At 39.8% G+C, this 13,846-nt stretch overlaps 1 protein-coding gene across 1 annotated transcript in view; it reads right to left on the bottom strand.

The window, feature by feature from the left end:
• Window positions 1-743: 743 nt before the first annotated feature.
• The window catches only part of LIMCH1 (LIM and calponin homology domains 1), a 322,455-nt gene continuing 309,352 nt past the window's right edge, over window positions 744-13,846 (bottom strand). The window contains exons 27-30 of the mRNA XM_053672339.1: window positions 13,078-13,164; window positions 11,420-11,528; window positions 8,749-8,851; window positions 744-3,597 (exon numbers count right to left, since the gene is read on the bottom strand). Coding sequence (XP_053528314.1) covers window positions 3,572-3,597; window positions 8,749-8,851; window positions 11,420-11,528; window positions 13,078-13,164 — 325 coding nt within the window. The 3' untranslated portion in view covers window positions 744-3,571. The remainder of the gene's footprint in view (window positions 3,598-8,748; window positions 8,852-11,419; window positions 11,529-13,077; window positions 13,165-13,846) is intronic.

The raw sequence follows: 13,846 nt of genomic DNA on the forward strand, positions 1-13,846 counted from the left end.
AAGCTAATTCAACATATCTAAAGTCAAATGTTTTTCTTTTCATCAAGAAATTCTTTGTAGATCACATGCTAGAATAGCAATCTTCTACTTTGTTTTGAAATGCAGTGTGGTTAAATGGATTTTCATTTAAATAACAATGGATGTATTAAACTATGCTGGAAGCTACTAAAACTCCTTCCTGAAGAACAGAGAATTCACTTTTCTGTGGAAGCAATAGCAACTACTCACTGCCTACCAAACTTTGTGATAAGAAGGACCACCTACAAATTTGGGACAGAGTGCCAGGAAAGATACAAGTGTATTTTGGAAAGCTAACAGCGTCACAGGATGCCCCCGTTTCACATTTATTTCCTGGGTCAAGGAGGGAAAGACCCTCAGCAAAACAAACTGTAGGTGCACAATGACATGGAGCCTCTGGGCAGCGCCAGCGGGGGAGGCGGATACGGCCACTTTAAAAGGTTTGATTTGGTTTTCTCTAGCCAGTGTCAGAAGCTGACCATCATTTGGTTGTTTCAAATAATTTCCACTGGCGCTTGCCTGGTCCTGGTTATTGTGTGTCTCATCTCAAGGTGTCTGAATCCTTCAGGGGAAGGCAATTACTTCCTTTGTGGCTCCTTGCCCTCACCTGACTGTGTAACCCTTTAGTCTTTTGTAGGCTAAAAGCTACAAAAGAGTGAGCTCCATTCTCTTCCCCAAGTCAGAAAACCCCTTTCCCAGTGCCCCCAAAATCAATAGAATACACAGTTGATTTGAGTATTTTATTTATAAATGTACATTTGCTATAAAAGCTGTTGCATTTTAGGCAACTTTTTATTTTCTTACTATTTCTCAGAGGCATTTTAGAATAAATATTTTAAATGAAGGTTAGTGTGACTGATACAGAACACCGGCCCACTGGACAGCTTTCGGACGAACTCACGCAGGAGGTGGGTCACTCCAGTTCATTAGGTCTTTGCTGTGTGTCAATAACTATCATAGGTATTGCATTAATAACACTACATAGAAAGAATGAGAAAACGTCACGAAAAGTTGCTAGTGAAAAACAGAGTTCCCCATTTACTTGTAAGAAAGAGAAGGAACTAGCTTTTGGAGTATGAGAAAAAAATCAGATATACTTCCTCAGGAACAATAAATCATTCACTTGCTTCATCTTTTTTTTTTTTTTTTTAAGCAAACACATTTACATTGTAGCTCAACAGAGCAGAGCATTTTTTTTTTCCTGGGATCTCAAAGATTATTTGAAAAGAAATAGATCATACTCATTATGCTGCATCGGAAAAAACAAGATCTAGTCTGCCATGTACCAGACTCCAAATGAAATATAAATCAAACATAAATAGAAACAGTTGGCAATTAGAATTTAGAAAATGTTAGAGATTATTCTGTGCTGGTGACTATAGTTCATTATGGGTAAGCATTTCGCGGCTGGAGACTGCGCTTTATTTTTCTTGACTCAATTCTAGCTTCAATACATGTACAATGAGTTTCACTAAGAAATAGGTATAAATGGGTTTGTGAAACCAGAAGAGAATGTGCAATATTCATATGATTCCTACATAACAGATGGAGTTCCACGTGTAAAAAGTATTCTATAAAAATCGGTTATGAATGATCATATGGTACATGTTTTGTGCATTATTTCTGGTAAAGTACTCTGCTAATATCATGCAAAGTGTAAACATCACATTATCAAAATATTTAATAAAACATGCAGGTGGTTAACCAAAATATTGAACTTAATCTGTACATTTTCAAAACTTTTTCTTTTTAATTTTTTCCATTTTTTTTGATTCCTCCCCCCCTGTGAAACAGGGGACACCTCCGTGAGAAGTCTCAGGGACTTGGAGGTGACTGCATCTCTCTTCCATGTACTGCATCCATAATTCATCACTGTGCAACAGCTTTGCATTTTCTAAGGCACAATTTTTAACGAAGTGATGTGTCAATTTCAGTCTAACAACAGCTCATCCGAATGACAAAATTGTCAAAACACCTCCAGTGGCTGAGGAAATTTCTGCACTTACATGGAACCCGCATGCAGAGAACCGTCTAGCATGTAAATAAATAATCGCTAGCCATACCCAATAAGACGCAGAAAAAAATTATTGCTTACATAACAGAAAAACATCTACTTGATCTCCTTTTCTGACTACATTAACCTATTAGGAGGATAGCCATAGTCTACATTCACAAAGTGTCATCTTCACTTATTTGCCATCATTTTAAGGCAGAATAAATAGTTCTCCTTTCCCCAGCTTTAAAGAAACAGCCTGGAGATTTAAAATGGGATGCTTTTTAGTCACTTGATTTCTTTCTTGGCTAGCTGAAACTCACCACGCAGGGCAAGAAATGACCAGTTCTTCACAAGAGTTCCTCTCTCAAAATCTCCATGAGCAAGGTCCAAAATTTGACAGGAAAGAGAGTCGGTGATGGGGGAGAAGGAGGACGAGCAGATATCCATCAGAGTGGGCAGTGCACATATGACCTGTAGGTTCTTGCTGGTCATGCCCCAGTGGCTTATCACATCATCTGTCATTTGGATTCTCTTAGGATGAACTTAATGTTTTTGTTTAGACACCTGTGCTTCAGGCCCTGCCGGAGAACTTGCAGGCCAGGGTGAGCCGAGGTTCCACTTAATGGAGGACTGATCTCGACGAGAGAGCTTCCTTCCATGTGTCTTATGCTGAGTCTTTTACTGAATGTGGAGTCTGAAGAGAAGCACGCAACAAAGTTCTCATGGCCAGCAATGGCCCACCACTCTTTTGAAGACCAAACTTTCTTCTATATTTTGGTGATAACTTTAGAAATGATGATTAAAATATTTTCCTCTGTTTTTTTCCCTACCCTTGGGCAATGTCCAGAGCGTAAGTCTAACAGATATTGCAAGGGTTCTCTTTGTTTGATGGGCCAGACTCTATCAATGGCATAACCTTCAAAGTATACAAAACCTCACACTGATGGGGCAATAATTTATTGGTATGAATTCTACCTCAACAGGTAAGTAACACACGTTTCAGGATTACAGTATATATTATCAGGTTAGTGTCTTTGCATTAAAAACAAGTTATAGCTCGGAGCTATATAATGTGGTTTTTAGTTTCTGAAATGCAGTAATTGTATGCTCTTGTCTTAAAAGACCGCGTGTCTCAAATTGGCATGTCTTGCACTTTCTGCAGCTCAATTTTGTAAACACAAAGTATTTAATTCCTAGAAATACTAAAACAAAACAGGTTTATTGAATCATTTATCTCATGAAGTCCCAAAAGAAGAGAATAACACATTTTAAACTGGAAGTCTGCCTGACCACACTAACCCCTTCTTCTGAGCTAGTCAGAACCATTCCAATTCAAGATTCTTTTGTATGTACTGTGCAAATGCAAAAAAGAAAGAAAGAAAAACAGGAGAAACACAAACAATGTGCTATAAAAGAACAGATACCATTTTTTAGAACAGCCTTTCAGAAATTAGATGAACGCTGAGAAGCCCCTGAACTTGGAACTCTGTTAAACGATCGCCAGGAGACACTCTCTAGAAAGACATGGTGGATGATCTGGAAGCCAGAAAAGCCATGTCACAATGTTGTGGGCTGGCCAGCACCTGTGATGAAGAAATCAGAGTGACATTTGGTTGAAGTAGTCACTGCTTCTCAGTTCAGATGTTGACAAATTTCCCAAATTAGCTATGACCGCTGTCTCTTCCCTCAAGGGAGGGAAACTTGTCCCGCCCTACAACTCAAAGCGTGCCAGGAGAGGCGGTATTGGTACCAACTGGAACTTGTTAGAAATATGGACTCCGGAGCCCCACCCCAGGACTCAGCAAGGAGCCCAAGTGATGCCCAGGCCCCATAAAACTTGGTTGAAATCCTCGGGACTTCACCCTACACCAAATGATCTCCATCAAGTTTTCTACATTGTCTTTTTGGCAAATAAAAAGAGAATATCCTCTCTCCTCTCAGTCTCTTTAGGTTTTGGATTCTCTGAGAAGAAATGCATTGCAATAGGAGGAATTAGACATACGATCTATAAACAGAATTGCCAGGTTTAGAAATTTCAAATGCAGAACACCCAATAAAATCTGATTTTCAGAGAAACAATGAAAACAATTTCTAGCATAAGTACCTATCCCATATGATAGTTGGGATATAATAGTGCTAAATTCTAAACATGCAATATTTGAAACACAGGCATACGAAAGAAATTCATTGTTTATCTGACATTCGAACTTAACAGGGCAGAAAAGCACTGAACTGGGCATCTCGCCTTTATCTGGCAACCCTTCTGAGGAAGGATGGTTCGAGTTCTGTATCTCCTGCTGACACCTTCACCATGTTTCTTGTTTTAGGCACCAGAGCTCTAATGAGGCAGCAGCAACAGTGGGAAGGACCCGGGGGATTTTGCGTTAAGTGCATTTCATGCAAGCGCATGACGGAGCAGACACAGAGACACCGCCAGCCCGCACCCAGGCACAAATGGCACAAGTGGAACATGTGACGGCCTGATTCGTGACAGGCAATTTGTTTTGCACTTCCATTGCCATTTACATATGAACTTAAAAACTGTTTATACTGCTTTTAGGAATTGCATTTTAATATGCTGTTATGCTATTTTTCCTCTGCAAGAGAAAATTTTCATTTAAATGTGACTAGTTACTTGGGGAAAATAGGATTATATATTCAGGTTTTATTATTCCACAAAATGAAATTATTTTGTTTCACTTAGAATGCCTATGATGTAAACCACCCCTCATATCCATCCATCTCCCCTCTTCTCAACTCAGATCAAAATCAAATAAAAAAAAAGAAAAATGAGTTTTTGCTATTTCTTCCCATTCTGACTCTTTTATTGCATCTGGGGTATAGTCTACCAATTCCAGTGTATTTATACTTCTCTAAGTGAGTATTATCTCTTCTGCTTATTCATCCCTAACAAATTTTTTTTCTGACGACACTAAGAATAAAAATGAACAGTACTTTCAGATGTGCTGCTCATTCTCCTTGTCATGTCATTTTTTAAAGTTTAGCCTAAAATGACGTTAACATTTACCTAGAAAACTAAATGTGAGAGAAGAGTTAGGACAATGTGAAAAAAATAATTGGAGTGAAGGTGGTCATTATTACTCAATTTTAAAACATATTATGAAGCTATAATAATTAAAACTGTTAGACATTAGCATAAACAAGTTAATAACACATAAAATATCCAGAAATAGTGCCCAGTATATATACTTAGTTTATGAGAAAGCTGGCATTTCAAATTAGTGAGGAAAAAAGATTATTCATTAAGTTTTAGTCACACAATTGGCTAATGGGGGGGAGTGAGACATCTATCTAATTTCTTACACCAAAATATATTCCTTATGTCACAAATGTACATGTGAAAAAGGACACAGAAACAATTCTAGAATAAATCTCAGCTAAACATATGACCTTGGAGTACTGAGGGTTTTTCTAAGTATCCAAAAAAAGAAATTAAAAAAATATGTTTAATTACTTAAATGAAAATCTTTTTTATAGAAAAAAATCACAACATAGAAAGATGAATGACAACTACAGCAAGCAGCAAATACAAAATGAAAGGAAAATTTCTTTCATTTATGAGAGACTCATATAAACCAAGTGCCAGTAGAACCATCGGCAAAGGATAAAGAAGTACAATTTTAATAGAAAAAGAAATATAAATGGTGCATGAACATAAAAAGATGTTCAAACTCACTTGTAATTAAAGACATATAGATCAAAGCAATGGATTCCCTGCCCGCCACCACCACCTAGCGGAAAAGTAAAAACCTTGATGCTGCCCAGAGCTCACCCAGGTGTGGAGGGAAAGAGGCTCTTATGCACTTTGCAGGGAGAGTACACTTTTCTGGAAGATACTTAGGCAAGTTGTCTGAAAATTCAGAAAGCATGTGCCTTTTAACTCAGCAGTCTTGGGGCTCACCAGCTACCCTGTGGAAATGCTTTCAAATTTCATCAGGGCACAAGGACAGCACGTTCGCTGGAGCATTTAAAAAACAGTATTAGAAAGCTGGAAACACCTGAGGTGCCCATTCATGGAGTTTTAGTTTTAAAGTCCATACAGTGGGATTATATTCAGCTATTACAAAAAACATTGACACCCTGGCTGGTGTGGCTCAGTGGATTGAGTGCTGGCCTGCGAACAAGCCAAAGGGTCACTGGTTTGATTCCCAGTCAGGGCACATGGCTGGGTTGCAGGCCAGGTCCCCAGTATGGGGTGTGCCAGAAGCACACACACATCAACACATTGATGATATTTTTCTCCCTCCCTTTCTCCTTCCCCTCCCCTCCCCTCTGTCTAAAAGTAAATAAATAAAATATTTTTAAAAACATTGACAAGAATGAGGAGAAAGAACATGTCAGAAGGAAAAATTGCCAAGATATATGTTTAAGTTAAAGGCAACAGCAACAAAGTCTAGGTGCAGAAAACTGACCATGTGGTTAACTGTGTGAAATAAAAACCAGCGCATGCATCTGTGTGTGCGTGTGTGCGCATCTGCACGCACAGGCATCCCGTAGCTCTCCCCAAGCAAGGATTGGTCAGTGGCTGCAGTGCACACCTTTGGAAAGCTGTTTTTTTTTTTTAAACTTTTAATTTGGTATCTTTCTGGACATCCAACTTTTCTAACCTTATATTGCATGACTTTACTTATTTATTCTTTTGAATGTCTATAGAGGTTATCTCAGCAGAGAGAGAAGACTTTTTGCCTTCTTCTTAGGATCTTAGTATTCTAAAAAAAATCCTGGTAAAATACTGCATTAAAATATAAGTTAAAGAAAATAATGCCATCTTTAGTCTACCTCCAAATCACTTTCTTATTTTTCACCTTATGAGGCCATTGCTGAAACTCCATGGTTCTTGTCTTCAGATTTGGAACTAAAAGCAGGAAGTGCCCCTTATGTTCTTACATATAGAAAAAAAAATTTCTGGCCTAGATCTGAAAAGCTCATTTCCAACAGAAATGACAATGAGTCATTCAACTTCTCAATGAAAATAAAAATCTGGATGAACACAGGTTACTGTCCCCCAGGGGTGGGTTCACGTTCGTTCTCTGCTGGCATCCTTGAAGCACTTTAAATTATGAGATTCAGATTTACAGCGCTCCTGAAATCTGGGCCAACAGTCCTGCAACCTAACAGCGCCCTCTTCTGGTTCCGAGATTCACATTCAGTTGGACTGAGAAAAACTACACTTTATAGACAATTATAGAAAAAAAGTCACTTTAAAAACTGGGGGGGGAGAAGGGTTTAGTTCTCACTTCTAATGTATAAAGACAAAACAAACAAAAATTTAGGTAAAATGTAATTATTGTATATTATACACGTATATATGTATTTGTTTATGCATGGTATATATATGGTATTCTATTTATACCACATTTAATATATTTAATACATAGTATAAAATCATCTTATACACTTATACCATATGTAATATACACATGGTATAAACATGTTTATAGCATGTGTTTGTATATTATATACTATATAAATATATAATATATAACATTATATGTTATATGTGTATATTATATATAATAGCTACTATAAATATATAAATATAAATAATATAACAATATAGCATATAATATAAGTAGTCCAGTTTGATGGTACCAGCTCTAAGTTGGAACTGTTCTGACCTCAAGTCAAGTGTTTATCATATATCAGAATCACCTGGGCTTGATTAAATTTTATTTCACATAATTTTATTAAAAATGCATATATTTATCAGAATATACTAAATCTATATCTATAAAAGAACTTAATTCCATTTTTTTACTCTTAAAATCTTAAATCTTGCAGATTTAGAGATTCATGTTAAAACAGCTGTGAAAATATCACTGCATTTACTTGGAGAAGAAATAAAACTCTTGAATTTGAAATACCACCTCTTCATTCCTTCTCTCCCCCCATTTTTTAAAGAAAGTCTCTGACTGAGGAATTTTCATAGAAGAGTCTCTTGCCTAGGCCAACTACCAGAAGGACTCCATTTATGCTGGAAAGTGAGGCAGAATGCAGATTCCTTAGCCTCTTTACACATCTTCTAAACAGAGGCTGGGCAACAGCACCCCCTGGTGCCGCCAAAACCAAAATGAACCTTCTGTGGCAGGAAAGCCAGATACAAGGTCCAATGCGCTCAAGGGAGCTTCCAGGCAGCAGGTGTTTTTAAAGCTCTGATTATTGGTATTTTGGACAGGGGCAGGGATTCACAAAGCAGAATCCATCATTTAGACTCTCGAGGAACTTTCAGTTAAGTTGGGAGTAAAGACGTACAATGTCATGAGACTCCTGCATGCTGAGGATGAAGATACGGAGGAGCTGGTGCCCGATTTGATGAGGAGTGGAGAGCCATTCTTTAGGCTTAACTCCCCCACCCGCCAAATGGTTCCGTTCTTCTAAAGATTTACCTCTGCCAGTGACTACTTGTGTTTTATAGAGCTTCTATCTGCCCCCTGTCTCACCCAAACCTCTATGGTGAGCTCAGGCGATGCCTCAAACTGGTGTGTGAATGAACTTCTAGATGAAAAAAAGTTGGCCACACCCAAGCAGTAACTTCCAATAACAAACAAGTGGTAAATAAAGAGTTATTTCATTATCACATCCTCATGGAGATGCTAATAAATCTTTCCCTCGGGGTAGGAGTGTCAACTGCTGGGCAGAAATAAGCGAATTCCTCCAATGAGTCCTATGAAAGGCATGAGTTCACACACACTCATCTCTGGCCCAGTACTCACTTCTGGATCGCAGGTAGCAATCATTACAGTTTAGGAGACCGTTGCGAATCCTGACATCAGTCCCACTCACTGCGTCTCCAAGCTGTCCTTTACAAACGCCACACTAAAGGGGAGAAAGAACAGAAGTTATGAGGTGCATAAGGAATTTCTCTATAATGTGTAGTTACTGTTTCCGTGAATAGCACAATCATCACTTAGACAACCTCTACATTAGAGCATCTACCGCGTGTTAGATGCTGCCTGAAAAACTGAATTACAGCGACAACATACTTTTAGCATTTTATGGCGACTCCTTGCATTTTTCAGAGAAAGACTGTTTCAGAGAGGTTAGCTGAGTTGCCCAAGGTTGTAAAACTGGTGAGTGATGTTGGGTTAATCCCAAAGCCTGTGCTGTTAACCTCTATCACAAGCCGTTTCTGTCAATATGGAAAAACATTTTATTTTTATTTTTATTTTTATTTTAAGGTTTTATTTATTTATCTTTAGAGGGGAAGGGTTAGGGAGAGAAATATCAGTGTATGGTGGCCTTTTGTGCTTCCCCTGATGGGAACTGGCCTGCAATCCAGGCATGTGCCCTGACTGGGAATTGAACAGTGATTCTTCGGTTTGCAGGCTTGTGTTTTTTATTCTTATTTTTAATGACATTTATTGGGGTGACCTTGGTTAATAAAATTACATAAGTTTCAATGTACTATCATACATCACCTATAAATTGCATTGTGTGTTTACCACCCAAAGTCAAATCTCCTTCTGTCACCATATATTTGAAACCTAAGTACCATTTTAAGCAGTTAAATGCTAGTGGTTTTAAATAAACACTTAGCTGACAGATTATCAATTAAAACTTGCCCGTGACTAATCATTAAATTCTTTCCAGCATTTCTAAGCAGCTCAGCGTTGCCAAGTTCAGGTCAGAATTCCTAGGCAATAAATAGCTAGCTGTCCACCTTATCTTTCCCCATTAAAGGCAGAGGCACCCAGAGTAACAAATCCGCTGAGAACAGAACTCCTTTCAGCCAAGTCAGCTTGCGTGCGGGACACTATGGGACATACTGTGCTGGGGGTGCCAGAGAAAGAGACAGTGGGGTTGGTTCTGATGCCAGCCTCTTGCCGGGAGATCAGGGCTCAGTTCAGGAGTAGAGGGCGGCCTCATATTCATGCTTTCAGGTCACCTGGGACAGAGGGAGGCTTCCTCCCAACTATGTTACAAGCTGTATCTACATCGCAAAGATAGGGGATAAACCTAGGAGGTGACACATCTTAAAGCATCAGGACAGTTCCAGGAAGTGGATGATTAGCGAGAACCCAGGCCTTGGCAGCTTAGAAAGCAAGTCTTCTATCCCTCGAGAATCAGCAAGGATTCTTTGCCACCTCGATTATTTTGAACTCTGGTAAAGTTTTGGAGAACAAACTATGCTGTTGGAACATATTATCTTGGCATAATCATGAGATTTTAAAAGTACATTCCTTAAGCCTCAGAATACTCCTAGATGATTTAAGACATGCATTATCTTCACTAACTTTCCAATGAGAACATTGATAAATTGAATTTCATTAAGTCTTCACACTATGTTTTGTCCATGATAAGCTTTGCTTCCCAGTGATTGCTGATACTATTAAATGAATACTTTGGGGAACACTTCACTTACTTTCCCTTAGTTTATAGGTAAACTGGGAGTTATTTTGAACCTATGCAAGTGTACTTTATAGCTGAGGAGACTGCCAACAAGAAAGAGAACAAAATTCAAGGAGGACTTTTGAAAGAAAGAAATGACTCTTACTCAGAGCTAGAGAGTTTAGTTTCAAAAATTATACATTAATTTGAAACATGTCCATGAGCCAAAAAAAAAGTTGGGAAATACTGAAAGAGGCTAACTTATAAACTTTATAATAAATCAGTTATGACTGGTTAGCTTACCTATGTATGGGCAGGAAATCTGGGACTAGAATCTAGGCCTCCTCACTTCAGTTTATTCATTCATTCACCTAAAAATATTTATGGATACCATCTGCCAGGTGTGGAAGAAATTGTGGGGAGCCAGACAGACATGGCTCCTGCCCTTATGGAGTGGATAGTTTATATGAGAGGAGTTGATAATCATAATGAAACAGTTCAATAGTGAGTGACATAGACCATGAAAGGTTCTAAGAGGACCTGTCACAAAGGCAAGTGGCTTGGTCTGGGTGAATAGGGCAGCTTCTCAGAGGAAGTGCTATTCAGTTTGGGACCACAGACACTCATTCGGAGACCTGCAGCTTTGCAACGAGCTCTAACCACACTTAAGTGACAGAAAAATCTTCAACATTAAGTCACAAGAGTTTGAGGCACAGCAAAGATATTACATGCCAAATAAATCCACATAACCCTAAAGAAGTCTCATTGTCTTCCCAGGGTAGCATTCTGTTTCCTGCTACCATCGACACTCTGCTTTAGCAACAAAACCTGGTTTGTGGAGGTACATTGCACAAACCTGTTTTGCTTCTTCCTAACCTGACATCCCAGAGGGATGTGTGATCACAGAGTTTCATCATGAAGGATGAATTCCACACACACTTCTGTAGGGGGACCTCACGAACAAAGGCCATTGTGATTTCCAGGAGGTATTTCCCAGCGTAGAACGATGCCAAACGACATTAGGACACTGTACTTAGAAGAGAGATGAATACATACCCTAAAGCACTGGATGTGAAAATAGAGATTGAGGGTCTCGATGATCATCGCAGCTCCTTTCCCCAAAGGAAGCCCACAGGAAGAGCACAGCTTCTTCCCGCTTATAGACCTGCGTTTAAAGCCATAGATAATAACAAAGCATTTAGAATAGCTGGTTAAATACATAAGCATGTAATCTTATGCAAAAAAGATGAAAACATGGATTTTAAAAATGTTTGTATCATGAGTGGAATGTCAGCTACTGAACTGACGAGCAGAAATGAAGCATTAGACATAATTTGCAAACAAGTGTTAGACTAAATGCAATAGGCCTCCGCTGCGGTATAGAATTTGGCATGCATGCGTACGTGTGTTTGTGTTATTTGTTATAAGAGTTTGTGTTGTGGTTTATTCAGCCACAGTGATCAAATGCAGTGAAATGATGCAATGTATTTATACATTCATATGTTTATAGAAGCCCTAAAAGATAATGAAGTTTAGCTTTACTGAGGTTTCCAAATTGCTTTACAATTTTCTATAATTGATTCACTGGCCCACTGGGGAGTTTCTTTTACCTATTTAGAAAAAGAATCTTTTCTGTTTAAAAATAGAAGGGCAATTATGATACGGTCCAACAGGTTCCGGGTGGATATGGGATCTAATCCCTGCTTTGTCACCAAGCTCTGTGATGCGGTGTAAAGAACTCACTTTGGGTTTCCCTTCCACCTTCAGAACAAGAGGATTGAACTAGACAATCTCTACTGCCTCTCCCAGGGTGGACACTCTGCACTCTGTAATCTAGAGTCACACCCGACATCCTCTGTGAGTTGTAAGCCCTTGCGGACACGGGCTGCACGTATCCCCTCTCTGTTCTCCGGTGGCCCCTGGCACGGTGCCCACCGAGGGACTAGCACCGGACCCAGCAGACGGCCACAGCACAGGAGGGCTGCCTGCGAAGGCAGCTTTCCCACAACTCGGATCAGACTGCACTGCTGCCTGTTGTCTCTTGGAAAATTACTCAAGAAACGGGAAAATATGCAATGTATTCAGAAGTCAATGGGGTAGAGAGGGACAGTGGAAACAGAAAGGAAGACAAAAGGAAAGAGGAAGAGTTGCCCTGAGCAAACCCTACGTACTGGGATTTCCCTCTTATCCAGTAGTTAAATGAAATTTCTAAATCAAAGAAAACCTTGGAGTACTCAGTAATTGGTCTCTCCAGTGAATGGGAATTTGGGCAGCTTTTAGGAATATCATGGGGCCCAATTAATGTCCAGAAGCAATTCTCAGAGAGCTTGAGCAGGGGAAGGGAAGGAGGAGGTTTTGTTGCTCAGCCCCCGCCTAGTTCTCTGTTAAGAGCCATCAGCCTGGAAGGACCGAGCCATCTTGGAAGGAAAGGCGCCAACTGAGGAACCCAGCAATTGTCTGGTGGATTTTATTATTAGATTGCAGATTCCACACAATATAATTAAAGGCCTAGGCCCGCATCCGTGCCAACGTCACACACTTGGCTGGTACGCTGCAGACAGATGGGAAATGTGTTCTTTCCTCCTGCCTGTGTGTATGTTGAAAGAGACATGATGGACAAGCCCCTCAAAATCATGTGGCAAGCACTAATCCAGTTAAAATTATGCTTGGCAGGCTCTCTTCAGAACAGAGCCACCCCAGAAAGGCCTGCTGACCTCTTGTACCTGTTTGGTGACTGGCCAGGAGGGGTGGGAGGACAGGGGGACAAATGTCCTGCCTGGAAGTTCTCTCGAGGGCTTTTCCTGTAACATGGTAAAGGAGCCAGAAATTATGACAAGGAAAGAGAAGCCCAATCCTACAAGAAAAGACATTTTAGATAAGAAAATAAAAATTTCCTTGATAAACAAATATAAGACCAGAGAGCATCCTAGAGGGAATTTTTCTATAAAGGACAAAAACCGATAATTCCACCCAGCCAAGACTGTACATGCATTGTCTGCACAAGATCAAAACCAGGCTGGCACCATTGAACAGAAAAGACAGAAGATTTTTCTCATTTTCATTTTGGCCAGGTTCTTGGCTGATTCAAAATTGCATGCTGAGTTAGATATAAAAATTATAGACTGGGTAGGGGGGGTAGGGAAGATGAGTAGAGATACAGGGAAAAGCTTGTACAGAGAGCCCAGAGATAAAGGATGGAACTAAAGGAGGTATTTTTCAGTGAAGTGGCTTCCACCCCATCGATAAACTCATTCTGAGAACATGTGATCTGGGGGGTGGGGGTTGCGCACCTCCAAAGCACAGAGGTCCCAGCCAGAAGCTACTGGGGTGGTTTACAGGGGCTGTTGGTTGCATAAGCCCTGCCTGTGGTCAAGCTGTCAGGTCCAGGATCTTACTTATCAAAGTCAGTTTCATTTGTAAACAAAGGGACAGAACTCAGGGAAAGAAGCAAGGGTAAGAGGAAGGCCAACACAGGGGTGAACG

This window comes from Artibeus jamaicensis, unplaced genomic scaffold, assembly GCF_021234435.1.
Source record: "Artibeus jamaicensis isolate MK-2021 breed Jamaican fruit bat unplaced genomic scaffold, CSHL_Jam_final contig_76, whole genome shotgun sequence".
Taxonomy (NCBI): Eukaryota; Metazoa; Chordata; class Mammalia; order Chiroptera; family Phyllostomidae; genus Artibeus; species Artibeus jamaicensis.